General features: G+C 40.7%; 1 protein-coding gene across 1 annotated transcript in view; it reads right to left on the bottom strand.

Annotated features, from left to right (window-relative positions):
- Positions 1 to 17050, bottom strand: part of MYB (MYB proto-oncogene, transcription factor) — a 41920-nt gene extending 24870 nt beyond the window's left edge. Inside the window, exons 1-10 of the mRNA XM_007954045.2 lie at positions 16927 to 17050; positions 12857 to 13005; positions 10593 to 10664; positions 7371 to 7463; positions 6900 to 7120; positions 4999 to 5233; positions 3490 to 3570; positions 2946 to 3050; positions 1343 to 1597; positions 79 to 441 (exon numbers count right to left, since the gene is read on the bottom strand). Coding sequence (XP_007952236.2) covers positions 79 to 441; positions 1343 to 1597; positions 2946 to 3050; positions 3490 to 3570; positions 4999 to 5233; positions 6900 to 7120; positions 7371 to 7463; positions 10593 to 10664; positions 12857 to 13005; positions 16927 to 17050 — 1698 coding nt within the window. The remainder of the gene's footprint in view (positions 1 to 78; positions 442 to 1342; positions 1598 to 2945; positions 3051 to 3489; positions 3571 to 4998; positions 5234 to 6899; positions 7121 to 7370; positions 7464 to 10592; positions 10665 to 12856; positions 13006 to 16926) is intronic.
- Between the last annotated feature and the right edge of the window lie 305 nt (positions 17051 to 17355).

Below are 17355 nucleotides of genomic sequence, written 5' to 3'. Positions count from 1 at the left end.
AAAGGATTAGTTTCTAGATTATTCAGGCTCAGGTGTCTGTTGAAAATTAGTAACATCTGTGCATAAATTGTGATCTACCTGTGAGGGAGAGAAGGGTAGGCTTTTGACAGGGGAACGCTTGGGAGTTGAACTGCTGACATCAGCAAATATGAAGGAGCTAGAGTCTCCAGTGGCTGAGGGGCTGGCTCGCCCTCGCCTTTTTCGAAGGATGACCAGTGGAATTGTGCTGTGCCTTGTAGAAGGGAAGGGCTTGGGTGGGTCAAGTGAGCCCTCACTCAACGTGCGTTTGTTCAACCTCGTGCTAGGCTCTCCTGCAGGTCTATTCACAGTGCCCTCTCTTTGCTGAAGCTGTAGGGCTTTGCCTGCATGGTGTTGGCTAGGTGAAAGAGCTGCTTCTTCAAAGAATTCAAAACTGCTGAGATCACACCATGATGAAGAATCCTGAAACAATGTGGGAGGCACAGAACTTTGAGACAGTGTGTGTGTGGTATGTGCCATCACCTGCAACAGCACCGAGAGGCTAACTGCAAAGAGAACCCCTGGCCTGGCTGACTTCTTGAGAACCAGCTTCCTGGTTACAACTGTTCTGTTGCACTGCTTTAGAGGGTCTACTGTGTTGCTTCATGGTTGGTCCTAGATGTGGGTTGCAGGGACCTCCTGGCACTCTGTCATTTGCATGCAATCTAAAGCAAAAGGAAAACCTTTTCTCAACAGCATCTTACTGGCAATAGTCAACCCCTATCTAATGGGTACGCAATGAATGCTCTTTAACCAACTGGGAAGCCAAGGGAGTTAACTGAGTGCCTGCTCATGAGGTCCTGAACCTAATTTGTCTCATTAAAGATGACTTGACTTGGTGGACCAATTGGGTAATCAATCATCAGCGTTTGGAGAGAAAGCCATATAGTACCACCAATGTACTGATAACCACTTCAAATACATCAATTTAAGCTCTGAGTAAACATACTTCTATGTTTATCATAGAATATTGCAAAGCAAAGTTCTAGAGAAGCACAAAATAATAAACAAAGTAAAAAAAAAATATATAACCCAAACATCATTCCCATTAGCCAAACTCTGCTTATAAGTTAATATCTTTACTATTAAAAAAAATATGCACTTTGGAGGAAAAATGTGAAAAATTACCTTTTATCACGGTAGCCTATGAAATCATACTTTTGAGAAAACAACTATATATACTAAGACTAAAATCATACTTTTACCTTTACATTAATGTATGCTAATAATATGATATTTGCTACAGAAAATGGCAATGACTTCAGAAACGGGCTTCCTATTCCGCCTTCCAAAAACATTCACTTTTCTTAACCAGTCTACTTACAGAATCTATAAATTGGAGTGTTTCTGCAAATTCTAAGAGGTTCTTAACATTGTCCAGAATAGTGCCTTGGTGGACGATCATGCACCTTGCTGGAGATGCACTTTCTTCCGGTAAGGAGCCAGGATCCACCGGCAGAGATGGAGTTGAGTGGTGCTCTCCCAAACAGGAAACAGGTGCACTGTCTCCATGAGGTCTGCTGTGGTCGGCGACGGTGCTGCTGTGCCACCCAGGGTAGCTGCATGTATGGTTCTGGGTCTAAGGAAAGGAGGGGGGTGGCGAGAAATAAAGAAAGAGCGGGGAGAAGAAAGGGAGAAGGAACTTAGCAATGAAGTTGCACAAGGTATCAGATGCTGTTGGAGGGAAGATAAAAGCAGTTGCATCATCCAGAACTTATGCCTATGAAACAGTTGTCAAGATGTTTCCTTTTATCAATGCAAGACCCTGCTTTTTAATAGTGGTATAGTTTGTCATCTACATGATAACCTTAATTGCTATCATTTTGTTAAAATTTCAATTAATGGGACTATGTTACAAAGTACAGATGTCATAGGAAGTGTCTTAAAAATTCACTTTAACATAATTTCCAGAAGGTCCATAAACTTTTGCTGTGAATTAAGAATTGTCCTATTTGCTTTCTAACCTACAAAAAGGCCACAGGATTCAAGAACTAGAGTGGCTTTCATCTGCATTAATGCATTGCTTTTATCACCTTCTAATGGTACAGATTTGCACGGAGGCAGTGAAGGGCCACCAACTCAACGTGGTTTGGAAAGCAGAAGGCCAAGTTAACAGAAGTCTCCTTTCAGCATGATCATGCAACAGGAGAAATTGCAAAACATCAGCTAAAGTTAAAAAGTGGTCGAGCTAACATATCATGCACATAATCATTTTATTATTTAACGAAAAGAAATTCACTCCTAAGAATACCTACTGGGTATCACTTCTCTTTAATTCTCTTTGTTGGTTAGCTACATATGTTACAAAGTACAAGCTGCATTCCCAGTGTGCTGCCCAGTCACTAAAAAAAAAATGCCAGAATTCAGTCGTGGCCCACAGAGCTTCCACGCATGCACAAAAGAGAGTGGCTCAGGTTATTTAGGGAGGAGGTACATCTTGTTTTACGTCTATATACTGAACATGCACCAAATCAAGGTTGAAATTGTAAAGTACGAAAAACTAGGTTAAGAAAAATAATAGAAAAAGAAAAAAATCAAATGAATTATAGGCACCATATCTTCATTATAGGATGCATAGCCTTTTAAAAAATGTCGACATTCATTCTTTTTTCTTTTTTGCTAGTCTTTGAATTGATTATAGTTCTCCTGAAAGGGGGAAAAAAAAATCAATGATGACAATGCCAAGTGGACACTTTGATGCTGTTGCATTACAAAATTATATCCAATTTAGTCAACACACCTTCTTGTACCAACTACGTTTTAATTACGAGCAACTTTTTGTGTTTAAATATTGTTCGTGGGAACACAGGGCCTTGATTAGGATACTATTTAGAAGAGAAGAAGAAGGATAAAGAACACCCAGTGCCTGGGTGAAGCTGGCATCTGCCCCAGCCCCAACCCGTTCCAGCACAGAGTGACATTCTTACTGGGAGTGCCTGCTGGCCTTTTAGCTCATTCTCTGTTGACATTAGGAGCAATTCTAATTCCTTTATTCGCTTTTCTTTCTCAGGGTCTTCATCATTATAGTGTCTCTGAAATTAAAAGGTGAGGGAGAAAGAGAAAAGGGTCTGATTGGAAGTTGAAAACAATGGTGAATACAATCTACAGTCATGAAGTGCTGCACACAGACCGGGCTTCCTTGAGGACACCAACATCAACCAAATTTGGCCCCTACAGAAATCTTCATGAACGTTAGTCAAGACTGAAGGGACTAAGGTGAAATCCGAGGCTGCAGCGGATGCTACCGCTGAGCTGCTCCAATGGGTCAGAGAATCGGAGAATGGCAGAGCAAATTCACTCCAGAAGCAAAGACTGAGCTGGTTGACCAGAACTCCACCCTTCCTCCCACTATTCCTTTCTCTTTTTACTTCAGTTGACCAGGCAAAAATAGGTATTTAGATGAAAGCAAGAAAGCATTTCTTAAAATTGTGCCTTGAACAGCCAACAAGTTTCTTTAGGCAATGATCTTACCTGAATGGCTGCAGCAGCTGGCTGAGGGACATTGACTATATTTACATGTAACGCTACAGGATATGGAACATGACCGGGGACCTGGATCAAAACGGCAAAACAAAGGCCAAGTCATTCACGGCTACATATGCTCCAGGGGACTTGACTTCCTGAGGTTTAACTCTAGGATTGAGAAAATAATGCTTTACTGATAAAATTCACTAAGCAATAGAAAACACTCTAATTGGAAATTTAATCAGTCATTTTAAAGTGACTACAACACCAAACCAAAAAAAAAAAAATCAAATACACTGCCATGGAGTAGATTCCAACTCATAGAAATCCCCATTGGGTTTCTAAGGCAGGAAATCTTTACAGAAGTAGATTTCCCCACCTTCTTTCCATGGAGCAGCTGGTGGGCTTGAACCACTAACCTTCTGGTTAGCAGTCAAATGCTTTAGGCACTGTACCATGACAGTTCCTTAGCTAAAACAGTGAGAGAAATTTGAAATGTGCATCAATCCTGGCAGGAAGTACTTATTAATTAGGGAATAACAATAGAAAATAGAATCTAAAATGTATTCACTAATGTATACGAAAGAAGTTTTGGTAGGAAAAATTGATGGTACTATCTGTTTGTAAATAAAAACATTTTTCTTAAAATAATTATGGGTTTTAATAAAGAACACAGAACCTCTCATGACAGTTCATTCACCTAAGACTTTTCTCAGGTGCATGAAACAGATACAGACGAGTAAACACTGTTTATGAACATGTTTTGCATAGATTTTGCATATAGGGTAACTTTCATCATTGACTATTGTTAATCTTAAGATGAAAGTTTCTTGATTTTTTGTTTTGTATTCTTTTCTATTATGAACTATTTCTTTCCTTAAACATAATATCTAGAAATGAGAAAAGAATCATAATGATCCAAAGATTGCCAAAAAAAGACATCAGATAATCAATGCCACGAAGTTCTTTTCCTGATCCAGAGTAAGAACATAAGCACTTATTGAATAAATACATTCAGACATTTCTGCTAGATCACTACCAGAATCAATTCTAGAATGATCAGGAGAATTTCAGTATTCAAGCCATGTCCTCTTTAGCTGCATTACGTTTACTTTTCATTTTGGAAAAGAAAAATATCAGACAACAATGCACTCCACTGCTCCATTCTCCAGCAACACCCTGTTAAAAATAAATTTCCATTCAAAAGCTGATTTCAAATCAGATTTGAAGCAGCAAGTTATAAAGTAAAGGTTTCAGAATCAAACAGCTGGGATTCTAGTCATCACTATCTCTATGAGCTGAGTAGTAACCCTGGACCAATCACTTAGCATCCTCATCTCTGATAGGTAAACCAGGGGTAACAATACCTGCCCTTACCACCTTCAAAGGACTTGGGGTGGGATCAGTCATGATCATGTTTATGAAAGTTCTCTGAAAAGCACACAGTTCGTTATTATTACCTAGCTCTAAAATAACCATGTCCCTCATTAAAGTAAATTCTTAGGAATGGCTTACATTTTGTGCTTCAGAAATGTGGTAATAGGAATAGTCATTGTTAAGTGAGGTCTGGCCAGTTGGGGGGAGCTGAGCCGCAGGTGGAGCGTGAGGAAAACCTATCAAATGACCGTTCTTCTGAAAGCTTGTGGCCACTGTTGGCGGACTGGCTTTAGACGACTCCTGCAGATAACCTTCCTGCTCGACCTTCCGACGCATTGTAGAATTCCAGTGATTCTTGATAGCATTATCAGTTCTGCACAGAAATGCACGACATAAAAATTTTACAAGCAAATATTTAAATTCAGATTAAAGTTAAATGACAGAAACCTGTTCCTGGCAGAGATCTTTTCTTTGGAACTGCTACCAGTATTTGTTTTTTGTTTAATCATTTTGGTCTTCTCTAATTCCCTAAGATCATGCTTGCCCTATGGCCTAATTTAAAATCCAATGATTTTTCTTAATTATATAACTGGAATAGATGCACCTTTCTATACATTTTGGTATCTTTAGACCACTTCATTTCCTTGACAAAGGTGTATTCTCAACACAGTAACTCTTTGTGTTCATTCTGCTTGTGGTACAAGACTCTAGTGCAATTTACAATTTACAAGTTTCGGCTCGCCTAGAAAATTACTCTCAGGGGAGTGCGTTAGCAGGGCCTACACAATAGGTACTCGGTGAAGTTGCTACATGATGATGCTGCCACCGCCACCTCACTGTCCACTATTCATCTCTCATAGCACCAGTGAGACATTTTGAGTCAAGAAAAATCCCACTTTTTGAAAACCAACTGAACAGTTCTGTAACCAGATGGGTGACAGTGGAAAATGGGGCCCAGAAAGGAAAGATTCTAACCCTCAAAATATTTTCAAACTGCATAGCATTTTTACTAAAGTCTTTCAATTCTCAGGAAAACAGTTTCTCAATTCAAAAAACCGTTTTAAGCCTCCCTTTTACTATTTCGATGGGGGTGGGGGATGTAAGCAAAAGAAAGGGGAAGTTCAATTGCCCCTTTAATTTTTAGAAGAATCAACAGCATATCCCCTCAGACCATATGTGATAAGAGGCCTTCTTCTATTAAATTCTCTTAAGCTTATACTGAACTAGTAAGAAGGAAACACTATGGAGCGCCACAAGACATCAGTACACACACCCTATAGCCACAGCTTCCTGGAAATGACCCTCTGTCCACTTTTGGATATGAAGCTCGAGAAGAAAAAGATCTTTACTATTTTATGTTATTTTTGGATTGGAATACAGTATTTTCCAAATTCAACAAAATCTGTTTAAGTGGGGAATGTGGACAAAAATGATCACCCATAATTATCCTTCATAATGAGGTCATTTTCTTGTCTTGTTCATTACAAAGAAAGCATAACACCAGCATTATTTTAAAACCTGGAAGCTATATGAAAATTCTAGAAATTCAGTAATTGTTCACTCCAAAGAAAAAAATAATTAAGAAAAGTGGCATGCTAACATGAACACCATTATCATAGAAAATGGAGGCCAAGTTCTTTCTGGCCTCTTAATCAGCTGTGTGAATTCAGATCAGAGACAAAATGTCCTGAGTTTCCAACCATGTGTTTGGAGTTTGGTAGCTGACCAAGTGTTCTGACATTCATTTCACTTGATCCTAACATTAGCCCTATGAAGTAGATTATTACTCATTTTGCAAATGGAGAAATTGAGGCTGAAGAAGTTTAAAAGATTTGGCCCAGGGTTCACAGCTGGATGGATCACTGACTCTAATTCAAGTCTTCAACCAGAAAGCTGAAGATCTCTTCCAGTTCTAAAAGCTATGGTTCAATGAATTACAACTGACAGAATGTAATCTACTCACCATATATTTGAAACAGAACTTTCAATACCCACGCCCTCATTCTTCCCAATCAATATATTTTTTGACATATTATTACCGTCCAGGCAGTAGCTTTGCGATTTCTGCCCATCTGTTCCCCAGTCTCTTGTGTGCCTGGTAAATAATTCTGTCTTCCTCTTCTGTCCAGGAGGTTTTCTTAACTTCTGGATTCAAGTGGTTATGCCACCTCTCCCTACATTGTTTTCCAATTCTCCCCTTTAAGTGCTTGGCAATAACAGACCAACGTTTCGGACCGTATTTCTGTACAAGCTCTATAACCTTCAGATAAACACACAAAAATAACCTGTGTTTTAATGTTATGTAATGAGTCAATGTCATCATTCTTCAGTGTTATAAGATCTTTAGAAAAATTCTAAAAATCTGCTTTCATTCATTGGAAAGATGGGCATAGGGTCCTCTATTTCTTGTTTGCACACTTTACCTGTTTTCTTAAGCTGAAGACATACAACAAAGATATCTGGGGAATATTTTAAATTGTGAATAACATACCAGTGAAGAAAGAACTTACTCTCTGGTCTTCTTCTTTGGTCCAAGGACCCTTGATGAGCTCAGGGTTTAAAACTTTCTGCCATCGGTGCTGGCACTGCACATCTGTTCGATTCTAGTCCAATAAAATAAAATATGCACTGTCACATCTATTGATTTGATGTGTGCATGAAGACTTTGTTCCAATATGAATTATACAGACAATATACAGTGAAAACATTCAAGAACATATGAAAGCATGTTGGGAGAGCCCATATATCACTCAATACTTGTTGTTGTTGTTGTTGTTATGTGCCATTGAGTCAGACCCGACTCATAGCGACCCCTCCTTGGGTTTCCAAGGCAGTATCACTACAGAAGTAGATTGCCCCATCTGCCTTCCAAGGAGTGGCTGGTGGGTTTGAACCACCAGCCTTCTGGTTAGCAGTCAAATGCCTTAGCCACTATGCTACCAGAGCTCCCACTTACAACTAAAAAATAGACAAAGAAGGTATCAAAGTTGCATCTAAAATTAGAAGCTCTGCCCCTTGAGGGAAACAGTCCCCCCTTTGAACTAAAGGAACAGTGTAGATTGCACATGTGCCTGCCAATTTAACTTAAACTTAATCTCAGTCTGTTTCATGTGGAAGTACCTACATGACCTTAGGCTTGTTAGAGATTCATAGTTAATGTAAGAGTTTTATGGCAACTCATCCTAAGTGACTAAAGCTTGCTTCCCATTCAAAGTGACAAATGTGCTTTAATTCAGGGCCAGACTTTATATGGTAAAAGGAACATAGATGAATTAAAGATAGGTCCTACCTTAAAAAAAAAAAAAAAACAAACCAAACTCATTCCCACCGAGTGGATCTGACTTATAGTGACCCCTCCTTGGGTTTCTGAGGCAGTATCACTACTGCAGTAGATCATCCAACCCTCCTTCTGAGGAGTGGCTGGTGGGTTTGAACCTCCAGCCCTCTGGTTAGCAGTCAAATGCCTTAGGTGCTACACTACCAGAGCTCCTAGGCCCTACCGTATAGGAGCTTATGATGTTATAAGAAAGAACAAAAATTAAAATTAACTATACCGAAACCAAAAACCAAACCCAATGCCATCGAGTTGATTCCAACTCATAGCAACCCCCATTGGGTTTCTGAGGCAGTAAATCGTTATGGAAGTAGATTGCCCAGTCTTCCTTCTGCAGAGGGGCTGGTGGGTTTGAACTACCAACCTTCTGGTTAGCAGTCAAATGCCTTAGGCACTGAGCCACCAGAGTTCCTTATAAGAGAAGGCAAACTTTGATTCACTCCCAAGACCAACATGAAATGAGATTTGGGTGTAGAGAGGAGAGTTCTGAGGACAGAGAAATCATGTCTCCTTAGAAAAAAATCAGGAAAAGCTCTTGATATAGACTCTGAAGGATGGGCAGAAATTTAACTGGTGGAGAACTAAAGGGAGAATATTCTAGGCAGTAGAGTCATCAGGGACAAAAGCCCATAGGAGAAAAAGCAGAAATGAATTTAACCAAACCTGTCTACAGAGAGGAAGTAGGAAACAGAACTGGAGCTGAGTTGGGGCTGGAAAGAAGGGCTCTGGTGTGCCAGCCAGGTTGAGACAGTTTAATTTAATTTGGGAGACTAAAAGTTCCTGTTGTAGGTTTTGAAAAGATAAAGTACAGCAGCATTTTAGGACGTTTGATCTGCTAGTAGTGGGTGGGATGACTTAGAACACGGAAAGCTGCAAATACGGAGGCCAGTTAGCAGTGGTGTCCCTGGGGTTGGTGTCACCTGTCATGGTGACATGTCATGGTGTCATCCCCCCCATACCCATTCCAGGACATACCCCATACCAGAATAATATTATCAATTTTAATCACTGAAAACATGTGATAAATATAGTTGTAAATTGCTTAAATGTAATATTTCTTAGATCATAGGAATACAACAAAATTCTTTTGTAAAATCTTTCTACACTGAATTACAACATTAGTTACAACATTATTAGTAACTGAGTGGAAGCCTTGTTTTATTTTTCTCCTTTTCCTTTAATTACTACTTCATTTAAAAAAAAATTATTGATACAGGTTCACAAATCTTATTTACCACAATATGGTAGCAAAAACATTTGACAAAATCGGCAACTACGAAAACACCAGCAGCAAGGAAAACAGCAGCACGTGCCTGTAGCATGTACAGATGACACCACATGATTCAAAGCATCTTTGTAATTGGGCAATGACAGCTCCGACTGAAGCATGTCAGAAAGCTCAGAAAGTAAATCAGCATAGACTTCTAGCATTGTAGGTATACTGATAAATGTAAGCTGGGCTTATGAAAATATTTTTGTTGTTATAACTAACTACAGGGATATTTTTATTTAAAAAATAATCATAAATTTATGCTGAAACAATGCACAAAATTTTACAGACAGTCATTTTGGTCTCTCCTCTTTGGATGGTGTCACCTGGTACGGTCTGTACCCTCATACCCTCTAGTGACACCACTTGCTAGAGGAGGCACTGTAATAGTCAAGTGAGAGGGAGAGAGCCTTACCTCTAGAAGCGGTGATGAGAATAAAAAGGAAAGGACCGATGACAAAGGAATTCCAGTCTCACAATTTAAATACTTAGCAAATGCTTGTGTGTAGAGGACGAAGGGGTATGGTATATCTAAAACAATTCCAACATTCTAAACCTGGGTGCCAAAGGTATGGCTATTAACAATAGGGAATTTAGAAGAAGCTGACTTGGGAGAAATATCATAAGTTTAGTCATTTATCATATAATAAATCATCAAAATGCTAATTATAGTATCTAACCAAATGAAAATATAAAACAAAAAGCAAACTTTTCAAAAAAGTTCCAGAAATCCTTCAGTAATTTATCTAGAAATCCCAATTACATGATGCACAACAATATAAAATATTAGTTACAGATGGGGTATTTCTCCTCCCTACTTCTTATATGGAAGCAAATATGTAATATCTTAGTATCTTCTCCTTGTTGTTGTTGTTGTTGTTATGTGCCGTCGATTTGGACCCAACTCATAGCTACACCTCCTTGGGTTTCCGAGGCAGTATCACTACGCAAGTAGATTGCCCCATCTTCCTTCCGAGAAGTGACTGGTGGGTTTGAACCGCCAGCCTTCTGGTTAGCAGTCAAGTGCCTTAGGCACTACGCTACCAGAGCTCCCAGAATTCCTTATTCAAATATTTGAATATTCAAATATTCCCTTTTGCAAAAATAAAAGAAAAACTACTAACTTACCGGGAGATAATTGGCAATAACCTTCCAGTCGTCTGTTCCATTCTGTTCTACCAGCTTCTTTAGTTTTTCATCCTAAAACATTTAAAGGTACTCCTAGGACATCGGTTATTTACTATATAACTCTATTCAACTTAGAATAAAAGAGGCAAGCAATCCAATAAACCAATCCAGAAGAAAAAAAAAAAAAATCTCTCAAAAATATCCAAATAAAACAGCTATTAATGTGATGTACTGGTTTAAAAGATAGACTTATTTAGAGTCACACAGACAAGATTTTGAATTTGGGCTCAGCTGCTGATTAGTTGTATAAATTTGGATAAATAACTTTACCTTTCTGGGCCTTTGTGTTAAAAAACAAAACAAAAAAAATGAAACTCATTGTCATCAAATCAATTCTGACTCATAGCGACCCTATAGGATAGAATAGAACTGCCCAATAGGGTTTCCAAGGCTATAAATCTTTACAGGAACAGACAGCTACATTACTATCATCTAGAAAGCGGGAAAGCTGATATCCATAGGGTTATTTGGGAATTACATGAGGTAATCATGTCAAATATTAAGCAATAATGCCTAGCACATATTGAGTTCTGAGTATAGGGTAACTATTCAAAGTTTTACTTTGTCGAGAAAAAATAATGGACTTCAATATTAGATTTAGCAGACATTTAACTATCATAACATATAGGATCTCAAGTAAAAAACAGTATTTTCAGTCAGCTCAACCTCTTTCATACAAAAAATGGAAGATCACTTTTTAATTAAGCTTGAAAAGCATGTATGATGTAAGAAAACTGTTCAGTTCTTGTATCAATATATTCATAAATTAAATGAGGTCAGCTCACTAGAGCACAGAGGATACTAACATCAGTGGGTGATCTGTTCTTTCAGTTTAAAGACTGTTTAGTTGTTCCACACGTTCTCTAGTGCCTTTCTATATGTGTTCCTTCAAGAGAATAACCTTATATTTCTGCAAAGGCAACATCTGCATACAATGTGGGCCACTAGTGCAATACAGACACAGGGATTAGGAACTAGTAGTGTTAATGAAAGAACTTCTACATCTTTAAGGATCATCCAAGAACAATGCTTCCTATGGGCATTCATTATTGGCCTCAACACCTTCCTGCTGATAGGCGCTCTGGTTTAAATGAAGCAGGGGTGAATGGAATCGAAGAAGAGTTAATATCATTTATTTTAATATGAATCCTTTAAAATTAGTTGCAAAAGATTTTGAGAACATTAAGGAAAAAGAAACTTTTCCCCACACATTAGTAATTTTGCTACCTAAGTATTTTCCCATTCCTAAAAATATCATGTTTTAATAAACTAGCAGAAAAAGAAATGTGGGAATCAGACACATCTCCATCTACTATTGAATGCTGTTAAAATACACCATTTGTCATTGAGTCTATTTTGACTCACAGCCACCCTACATGACAGAGTAGAACTGCCCCATAGGGTTTCCAAGGTTGAAATCTTAGTGAAAGCAAACTGCCACATCTTTCTCCTGTGCAGAGCAACTGGTAAGTTCAAACAGTCAACCATGCAGTTAGCAGCTGAGTGCTTTAACCAATGCACCACCAGGGCTCCTATACACACATGTATACAGCTCTGTAAAATATTATAGACCAAGACTATTAAGTGAATATGTTACAACAAGATGAGTTCTATGAGGATTTTTTTTCTTTGTTTTTTTGTAAACAGCAATTCATTCATTTTGAGAACATTTATTCATATTCCAGCTTGTGTCAAGTAATTCTGTGTTCAGGGAACACAAAGTAGAGTTGATGGTTAGCCCTGCCCTCAACAGGCTTGCAGACTATTGGGGGAGGTATATATGTTACAGCAATGATGAAACCTATGGCAAGACATGAACTCAGCTGCATGGACCCAGAGGAGCAGGCATCCACTCTGTTTGGGAAGGGGAGGGATGGGTTCACAGGAGAGGTGATGTGTGAGGAGGTAAGGTAGTAAGTAGGTAGTAAGAGGTTGTGGGCCAACACAGTAGGCAGAGGGAAACACAGATGCAGCCTAAAGTGAGGAAGAGAGGACATTCATTCATTGAGCTGCAAATAGTTTGGAAATAGATGGTGGAGCAACAATCCAGGGAGTAGTGAGAGGTGAAGCTGCAAAGGCAGGCAAACACAGGATCACAAAGAGCCTGCGAATGAGTCTGACACCTGTGGCTTAGCTGAATTTTGTTTCTCATAAACTGGCACACTGAAGACTTTATTCATGTTTTGATAAAGTGATGAGTTTACCTCTTCCCTGGTCCATCTAGTTTTTCCCAAGTGACGCTTTCCAGACTTGGGAAGCAGCCCATCATAGTCATGATCACACATCTCAATGTCTTCATCATCCTCATCACTACTGTATATGCTGTCAGAGAGAGAAAATGGGCAGATGTAAGCTGAAACAAGAGGATTTAGCCTATTGGATTACAAAACTTACATAAAAACTCCTCAACAACCTTTTCAAAGGTTATGAAGATAAAACTCTGAAAACTTGCACAACAAGATTTTATTCAGCATTCTGTTCCTGTAGCATTGTAAACTGGTTCTGCTGTTATTCGTATCCACAGATACAGCAAAGGACCTGGCACTTTCTTATTACTCTGCATGTTTAAACCTGTTGTTACTGTTAGACCAGTGACAAGTTACACATTTGGCAATCTTCCCACCAATGAAAGTTTAACTTTAAAACTTAATGTTAAAGACAATAAAAGGAACAAGAGCCCATGTCCTTCATATAAGAACACACTCCAAATCTCTGGCATACATCACATCGTTTAAATGATACTTCCCAAACACAATAAACAACTCAGTTATGTTATTTCAAGGAACTGGTGATTTATCCAAAGAGAAAAAAATTCAAGTTGTAATACACTCAGTAAGATCATTATAAATCATCCCTTAAAGATTAGAGGATTAGAAGAATCTAAAAGGATGGATTTAAAAACCTGAGGAGGAATAAGACCCTTATATGACAAATTGTTTCGTAAATAACATTAATATCAAACTGTTCAAAACTCAGGCTCAGGTAGATCCAACCTGTGGCTATGCTTATAGTACTCAGTTTCCAAAGAAACCAAGTGAATCATTAAGCCACTTGATATCAGAATGTTACTTACTCCTCTGTTTTTACTGCCTCTCACTGAATGGTGTTTGAAATATCCCAAATTGCATCTCATTCAAAACCCAGAAGAAATCCAGAGGTTTAAAAGGAACCCACAACTGTTTTTAAACTGTTTTTACTGCCTCTCACTGAATGGTGTTTGAAATATCCCAAATTGCATCTCATTCAAAACCCAGAAGAAATCCAGAGGTTTAAAAGGAACCCACAACTGTTTTTAAAAGAATTTGGATGACTTTTTAAGTAACTCTACATTTAGTGTTTATTAATCATATACTGAATAGGTGAGAGTTATTTCACAGATACATTTACTTTTAGTTAAAATTTTACTTACAAAACTTAAATTTTGAGGAAAATTATACTAACTCGGAAACATCACTAGCATCGTAATATAGAGAAATCCATCAAATTGGAACAATAATAATAATGATATAAAGCAATGTTATAATGTAAATCATTATTTAAAACAAAATAAACATATTTATATCCACATCAGCTTTTATCTTCCCAAACTAATTCACGTATGTATATTACTGAACCCCTACAGGTTAGAGTGTCTGCCAACAATCCTGAATGTGGGGTCCTTATAATTTAAACCCATTTTTTTGGGCAACAATCTGAAGACGCAGGATGGATGGGGACAGGATAGATCCACATTTTAAATGTTACCACAAGGAAGCCCACTAAAGTGTTTTTATAATCTGTAATCATTTCTTTTAGCATCTATCCTTTTAAACAAGAACCTAGTTCTATTTCACACTGTAAACAGGAGTCACTAAACAATTTCTGGTTAACAATACTTACAATAGTTTGCTTTTCATATAAAATACAAGCATTGTAGAGCAATATATATATATGTGTGTGTGTGTGTGTGTGTGTGTGTGTGTGTATATATATATATATATATATATATATATATATATATATATGTATATTTAGAGCTGTAGGTCAGCATCTTTTGAAAGGTTCATAGGGAATTCCTAGGAAAGCCCCCAAATGAAGTGGCCTCTTGTGAAACATCAGGGATACCAAGAAAAGCAAAGTAATATGAACAGGGAGTCACAGATTCAATTCGTTTTAACTTTCTAGATTTCACTGCACTGGAGATCCCAATTTCAGAACTGAAGAGTACATTTTCCAAACTAGTGATTGGGTACATCTCTCTTGGAAACAGCTTACCACACAGGTGCAAGTAACATACTCAACTGCCCACAGGGGGCAGCCAACAGCAGGTGAGAGAGAAGGAATCAACCAGAACCGGGATTCTGGAGGCAAAGGTGTCAGTCCTAGTTCTGCCTTCATCCAGCTGCCTGACTTGAACAAATCACTTCCTCTCCCTAGGACCTCAATTTCCTTGCCTCTGAAGAAGGACTTAGATTCCCTTCCTAGGGTACTTTTCAGCGCTAATAATGGGTGATTCCACTTCTTGGTACCACCGAAAAATTAAGTACAGAAAGACATGTGCAAAACCAGGTCTTGGGGGAAAATGTGGTGTGTGACTTTTGCAGGCCCCAAGGGGGCCACGAGGGGAGCAGGGCGAGTGCAGGGGTCTCCCAGTCAGGTCCCTGAAAATCAGCAGGCTTGGCAGGGAGGCCCGCGTTTCGTGCGATTTCCTCGTTGCTCACTGTCCAGGTCGCCTCCGTAACCTGATCAATTTCTACTAAGAACCTGAAATAACTTTTCCTTTTTTTGCTCTGACAAGATCTCAGACCTAACAGTCAGAGGACTTTCAAAGGCTGATTTCAGGCTTGATACACCTGCCAGACCCGGTGTGGTTACAGGAGTACAACTATGAATATTACATTCTGTCAAGGAAACAAACCGTGCAAAGAAACGAAAAAGACAAGGGGGGCTAGGGGTTGGGAAGCGGGAGGGGAGCGGGAGGAAGTGTCTTGTGGCTGCTACTGTGATTCTAGAAAAGGGGTTTAGACTCATTTCGCTGACCTGTTTAATAATGTCTGCGGAGTTGAGGTTCTGCCTACAAGAAATGGCTTTGGGCCCGCAGCCGCGTTTCTCTTCCCCCTCCCTGAGGCAAGTTCAAGGCTCCCACACCTCCTGGCCGCCACCCCTCTCTGCTACCTGAGAGCCGCAGGCAATCCGCAAGGCACCGCCCCGCGAGGGCAGCCGAGACCTCGGGGCGCAGGGCCTCCACCCGCGCGCCTCCTCCCAATTTACTCCTCCTCCCAGTTTCTACTCTCTCTCAAAAAAAAAAAAAAAAAAGGTGCCCCCGGCTACTCTGTGAAGATGAAACCCCTCAAGGGCCAGCTCCCGGTCCAGGGTGGCCTGGTCCCCGGCAAGGCGCACGGATTCGGGGATCCCCCCAAGTCGCCACCCTTCCTCTCCCGCGTCCAGCCATGCCTTGGAGTTGCTCCCCGGCCGGGCAGGCCCTGGGGTGCAGCTGCAGGGCCCACACTCACGCTCTTTGCAACTTCCCAGAGCCATGCGAGAACAGCGACCGCTGGTTCAAGCACAAGTACAAGAAAATTTCAACAACCTCGAAGAAAAGCAGGTGGGTGTGCTTTGCCCCACTACTTTACCCCAGAGTCCCTTCGCGAGGGTCAGTCCCCTCACCGGGTCACAGCTCGAACGGATTAAGGTGGCGGGCGCGGGGCGCAGGAGGAGCGGTGACCTCAGCTGCGTCCACGTGTGCGCGCGGCGCCGGGACCTCTAGCCCAGGGGAAGGGCCAGCGGGGATTGCGTCCCGGTTGCGCGGCAGCCGCCTGAGTGCTGCAATCCTGGTCCTTTTCTACAGAGTGGCGCCTGTGACGGCCACCTGGCTACTCCCTGCCCACGACCGCTTGCAGCAAGCTCCGGCGCGCCCAAACCCAGAAGTTGAGAAGCCTGTGGGAGCTGGAACGCCAGCAACTGACAGCTCGGACGAGCGTCTCCTTCAATCTTTGTTCCCTCTTCCCATCCGCCCGGCTCAAATGTAGGGAATTTCACCCATCGTCCAGGCGAGCCTCCCCAAGTGCAGTGACATGTGCGACGCGGGCGTGTGTGTGTCTGTGTGTGCGCATACGCAATGTTTGGGTTAGAAATAAAAATCTCTCTGCGAATAATTAGAACCTCCAAACCAGGGCTGTAATCAATTTGCGAAAGTAGCGACCCTTTTCTTCCCCTAAAATCTTCTTCCCTGCCGCCTGTCAGCTGACACTCTTCTTCGTTTCCACAAAGAATGAATGAAATTTAAATGAACTACCTGCAGCTACTAAACAATCCGACATTTTCCCTACATCTGCCATATGCTCTGCACTTCCAAGCCCAAACATATCTCTGCGCATCCAGCAATTACACGGCGACTCCCTCACCGACACCCGCGGCATCCAGCCAGGCACCTGGTGGACTCCCTGGGGCTGGTGGGCACCACTCTGCCTTCAGTTGGAACGTGCTTATATTCCCCTAAGAGCAGTGCATCCCCGTACAACTTGCAAAAAGAGCCGCAGGGCGTCCTTCCCAACGTCCTGCCACATTTCCTTAATAGACAGTCATCGCTCTGGTCTTTGGAGCGGCTGCTGCTGTTGCCCAGGCTGGGGCTCCAGGTCCTCGCGGTATCTGACAGCCCCGGAGTAACGCCGAGAACGAATTCCCACCTGCTCTCGGGCGCCTCCCGCCCCGCGCGCTCCCGCCC

This window comes from Orycteropus afer, unplaced genomic scaffold (assembly GCF_000298275.1).
Source record: "Orycteropus afer afer isolate SDZICR_OR568_19922 unplaced genomic scaffold, OryAfe1.0 scaffold00428, whole genome shotgun sequence".
NCBI lineage: Eukaryota > Metazoa > Chordata > Mammalia > Tubulidentata > Orycteropodidae > Orycteropus > Orycteropus afer.
The sequence above is the reverse complement of the archived record's forward strand: the minus strand, read 5'-3'. Positions and strand labels throughout refer to the sequence as shown.